Source organism: Lolium rigidum, chromosome 6, assembly GCF_022539505.1.
Source record: "Lolium rigidum isolate FL_2022 chromosome 6, APGP_CSIRO_Lrig_0.1, whole genome shotgun sequence".
Classification (NCBI taxonomy): Eukaryota; Viridiplantae; Streptophyta; class Magnoliopsida; order Poales; family Poaceae; genus Lolium; species Lolium rigidum.
In genome coordinates this window covers 8,505,615-8,510,646 of record NC_061513.1, presented here as the reverse complement: position 1 = coordinate 8,510,646, position 5,032 = coordinate 8,505,615, and the positions used below count along the sequence as shown (strand labels likewise).

The window sequence follows — 5,032 nt, the reverse complement described above, 5'->3', positions numbered from 1 at the left end:
CCGCCGCCAAGGAGGAGGTTTCGCAGGGTCAGTTGGTGGAGGTTGGAAGTTGATCGGGAGAAGGTTGTTCCAACCCCATGGCTGCAAAAGTATGAACGAAAGGAGATGGTAAATAAGACCAAAATTACAGAAAAATAGTACTGTACAACAAATACGGGTAATCACGTACTGTGTCATCGTAATGGTCGCAATGGTCCACATCGATGGCTGGTACATATGGTGACTACTCCAGGTATTGCATAACATAAGTTGAGAGTAAGTTGAGCATTTATCCCACGGTGGTTCGAACTTTTTTGGTTCGAACTTTCATTGAGTATCGATCAACTTACATATTTTTTGCTTATATCATCCAACTTAATGCTTGATCTCGGATGCACATTGAAGTCTCACATCAATATGGCCATATTGTCTAGCTCTTTCATGAAAATGTTCTACAAATTAATATTTTACACTATTATATCATTCCACACAGTAGTAGGTAGATACAGAATGGATAGTGCCTGACCAGACTGTTGTATGTAGAACTGAACCAAATATTTGGAGAACATAGCAGCATCTTCCTTTCCTTTTTAAGATTCATTTATGAACGGCACATCAAACAACATCAAGCTCCAAAAAGGCCTTCCAATCTTCGCAATATTTCACCGCATCTTTTGCAAACTGCTCATCTCTCCTAAAATCGAAGACAAAGTCTGCGTCCAGCATCATCTCCGTATGCTTAATTCCATAGCTAGTAATATCAGTCTCAAAATAATCCGAAGAGGCTGGATACATGATCTTGATCGAGCTTGTCTGACCATAGTAGCAACGACCTGTTACCAAAAACAGTGATGTATTCAAACCAAAATGTTTCTCGGATGAGCTAAAGTACAAGAACAGTGATGTATTCAAGTAGGAAAAATACAAGAACCTAATTATAGCGCATGCACACTCTAGACGGTGGTGTAAAGTGGGCATCCAGAGTGTATGCAAAATATGATAACCAAAGTGAGCAGAGAAGATGGAAGGTGGGTGGAGTTCATTGAGAGGACAAGTACACATCAATGATACACATATATCCCTAGGTAAAATCCTAGAGAAAAACACACAGACTGTGCTTCTTTTCATTGAAAGGAGAGGGTTACGTGCCTCCTAGGAGGTGAATTACAACATTTGTAACTGGATTGTGAAGCATCCTGGGGAACAGACCAAAGTGCAGAAGTAGATCTTATGTTGTTTTTTCATTCTTCCAATGTCCGTAGATGCCACTTCTCATTTTGGAAAGCGGAAGTCATGCATGCTACCATGTTAGCAGGATCTAATGAATGTTCTTTATAAATATTATTGTGTTCAGCTAGAGTGTTGCGTAAAAGGTTAATACCAATGTTGTCTAGCATAGTATATGTGAACGATATTATGGTAATGGGTTTACGCCCACCCCAGAAGTACTGAAGCAGACAAGAGTTTTTTCAAGAAACACATCACTACTTCATCTTTCTCTTTCTTTGCCCCGAGCTAGAATTAACAGAATCTATCTAAGTGTTCTTGAAAAGTGAGCAGATAATGCCAGTCAATTTTTTTTTAAAAAAACTCACAGGGTATGTGACAATGTGCCATGAAGCAACCTAACTATTTAAATTAAACCAGTAGCGCTGCACATGGCTCGCCACGAACTCAGGTCACTGCCTCACCGTGGGCGCAAGGGCTGCAAGCGGCGCCATATGTGGGCCGGGCGGATTGAAGTCCGATTAGCACAATTTGAGTAGATGTGGAATGATGGCATGTACTACCTCTATCCATAAAAGGATGTGGCAAGTTTGTCTAAATTTAGATGTATGTATACACTATGTATCTATACACTAAAGGACGGCGGGAGTAGTATAATCAGCACTAATCATGGAGTTATGCGGGATATGCGGGATTCCACATCTGCAACCCTAGGCGCAAGGCATTATACAAACTGAAGGCAACAAAAGACTAGCCCATTCTGTGATTGGATGACACAAACAAGCACTATAAGATTGATTGAAAGAAAGAAAAAAGGCCTTAATGAAAAACATAAAGCTTTTCAACAAAACAGAATAAATCCTCTCTTTAATGTTTCAAACCAGCATGGCTGCTCATGCTACTAGAAAAAAATGAGGACTTACCCATATCTGTCAGGCGAAGACGCAGGCAGAAACTTGGTTTTGACTGATCACACGTCACATTGAGTTCGGCGAAGAAAAGTTGGTTATCATCCCCTGATTCGGAAGCAGCTACAAAATTAACGTGGTAGGAATCCCTGTCTGAGTAGTACGATTCAACCACACCACAGATAACACTTGGCTCATATTTTGGTTCCTAAAACAAGCAGCACGGTCAAATGAAGCAGCTGATAAGAGAATCTAAGGAAGATGTACCAATTAAGAGTGAATACGAAAAAAACAAGACCTTTTACCTGAGGATGCTCAGATGCATATTTCTTCAGCACTTCTGCAAGCTCGGAGCGAATGAATAACCTCATGTTCTTATACTCTGATCTCTTTATTAAAAGAGTGTCCTTAGCCACCTTGCACATTTGAGCTTCCTTGGGAGGAAGCTGAACTGCAGTTTGTCGGAGTTCGTTGGCCAGAATGAACCTTACTTGGTGAAGAGTTTCAGAGGAGTGTGTGCCATTGTTAATGCTCAGAAAGGGCCGCAGGTTAGCCAGCATGTGAGGCGTCAGGGACGAGAGGAATGATCCTAGTGCAGCGTGTTGCGGGTGTTGAGCAGCTTCGGCAGCAGTATGAAACCCGTGCGGGGTGCTCATGGCTTGGGACATGTGACAAGAATTGGAGCAGAGGTACTCCATGGCCTGCTGCATGGAGCAATCAGAGTTTGCTTTGACGAGGGCAATGAGGCCATTCAAGGAACGGACCTCCACGCGAAGCATGGAGAGGGTGTCAAGGATGTCATACGCTTGGCTGTCGCTGCCAGCCGACGGGAGTGGGAAGAACATACTGTGCCAAATGGAGCTGATAATGATGTTGGAAACTGGGTCCATGGGGCCGTAGCAGTGGCCAGCGAACAGGATGTAGCGCATGAGCCCGCGTAGAACATCGGAGGGCAGCATGGTGAACACTTTGAGGTAAAAGGCGTGGATCATGCCGTGGAGCCTCATCCTGAGAGACTCGGTGTATTCACAGGCATCGCCGCAGCTCTTCAGACTGCTGCTACCTTGAGATGCATTCTCCAACATGGTTGATATACTGCTGGATTGTTTGCCCCGCAGAGATGCGAAGCGGTCTCCGTGTCGCTCAACCATGATGGTGAACACGCCGAAATTATTCACGGAGCTGGTGGTGTGGATGAGTTTTCCTTCATCAGCGCTGAAGTCCCGACCATACACAACGACTCCTTTTCCGTGTGGCAGCAAGTTGAACTGGAAATCGAGGGAGGCAGTTTCCTGGTAGCGCAGCAACTGAATGACGGTGTTGACATCGCCGAGGGTGAGGTTCCGCCCACCCGGGCTGAGAAACGGGACGGCGGCGAGGAGCTGATTCTGAGGCAGGGGCGACGTGTGGAGCCGCACCAGGACGTCAGGCGCATGGTGCCGTGCACAGGTTGCCGCACGCTTGAGGGCGGCCTGCGTCCTTTCGGATGCGGGGTTGGGAAGTTGAGGCTCAGCAGCAGCATATAGATCGTGCTCCACGAGCAGGACGGCGAGCGCAAGATCGGCACATGCCCAGTGGAGGTAGCGGGCGGCCTGTTGGTCGGTGAGGCAACCGAAGTAACTCACCAGGAATCGGACGAGAGAATGGCAGGATAATCTGCCAATACCGGACCAGATGTCGTCCGGCTGCACCGCGCCGGCCAGCCGCTTCCGCTCGGGCGTCTTCCTCAGGTTGTACCGCCGGCTGTCGCGTGGTGGGAGGACGGAGATGGTGTTGAGGATGATGTTGGAAACGGGGTCCAGGAGGCCAACGCAGATGCCGCCGCCGCTGCGCATGGTCGTAAGAAGTCTGTCGGTTCCCAAGTCGTCCGAGGGAAGCCGGTCGAACGCCTCCGCGTACAAGCGGTCGATGAGGTCCGTAAGAGCCTCGGTAATGGCGGTGCCTTGGAACCCGGGATTAGAGGCATCGTCGCACCTGCTGTGCAAGCACGAGAACAGGCCCCTGCGACTTCCCGGCGACTGAGGCTCCGGCATCAGCGGCAGATCTAGGGCGCAATTCGGTGGCGTACGAGAGGGAGACGATGAGGGACTTTTCTTTTCTTTTTTGTTTTTTTTCCTTTTTTTCTGAGTTGAGGAAACGATTATGGGTATTCTCGCGTGGCTGTATCTTTTGCGATTGAACTGGTACGTCGTACGTCCACCATCAGAAAAAAAATCCCGATTGGTTTCGTCTCGCGCGCTGATGTACATATATGAACCGGATCGAAACCTGTTCGCCGTCGGACGCCTGTGCTTTGCTAACCTGAAGTCCATAACCTTCAGTCCATACGTAACTCTTTCCCGGTCACAGCTAAGATGGCTAACTTTGAAGAGATCTATCGCGTGGTACACGTGATAAACTACTCTCAAACAATCAAAAAAAAAACTTTGAAGAGATCTCAACTTTGAAATGGGCCTGTTTTGGAGCCAGCATCGAAAATAGACTCGCACTGACGGCCGCCATGCTCCACCGCCAGATGCGCGAAGCAAGGGCAGGGAGGTGGGCACGGACGCATCGGCAAAGGGGAAGAACGATGACGAGGCAGGCCCGTCGCGCACCCCAACTGACGGCTAGTAGATTAGGGTTATAAGTTTAAGTTTTATTTAACTTTAAATTCGAATAACTTTTATATAAATTTAGTATGAATTTCGTTTTTAAATGTCATTTTAAATTTGAATTTCTATTGGGGCTGCCGTATGGAGGGGGCCGGTATGGGAATAGCTAGCATCCCCAAGTGAAGGATGATGTGCCGGCATGTCGACGTCCCTACCGATGACTATTTAGAAAGCGTCGGTGGAGATGCTCTAACTTTCCTAACTCTACCGCTATTCCGTGGCGTCCGATGGCGCCCCTTCCAGGTGCCGCAGATCAAGCAGCAG

The 5,032-nt window shown here is 47.4% G+C and overlaps 1 protein-coding gene across 1 annotated transcript; it reads right to left on the bottom strand.

Moving 5' to 3' along the window:
• Nucleotides 1-594: 594 nt before the first annotated feature.
• LOC124662130 lies at nucleotides 595-4,147 on the bottom strand. The gene is made up of 3 exons (XM_047200013.1): nucleotides 2,420-4,147; nucleotides 2,130-2,322; nucleotides 595-812 (listed from the first exon to the last, which is right to left on the bottom strand). Exons 1-3 carry the CDS (start codon nucleotides 4,145-4,147, stop codon nucleotides 595-597), a joined length of 2,139 nt encoding a protein of 712 aa, XP_047055969.1.
• Nucleotides 4,148-5,032: the final 885 nt, after the last annotated feature.

Excerpts from the sequence above, each read along its gene's own strand:
- LOC124662130 (XM_047200013.1), bottom strand. The coding sequence starts at position 4,147 with ATGCCGGAGCCTCAGTCGCCGGGAAGTCGCAGGGGCCTGTTCTCGTGC. Across the intron at positions 2,323-2,419 it reads ATGCATCTGAGCATCCTCAG|GAACCAAAATATGAGCCAAG; the intron begins GTAAAAGGTCTT and ends TGCTTGTTTTAG. Across the intron at positions 813-2,129 it reads TCTTCGCCTGACAGATATGG|GTCGTTGCTACTATGGTCAG; the intron begins GTAAGTCCTCAT and ends TTTTGGTAACAG.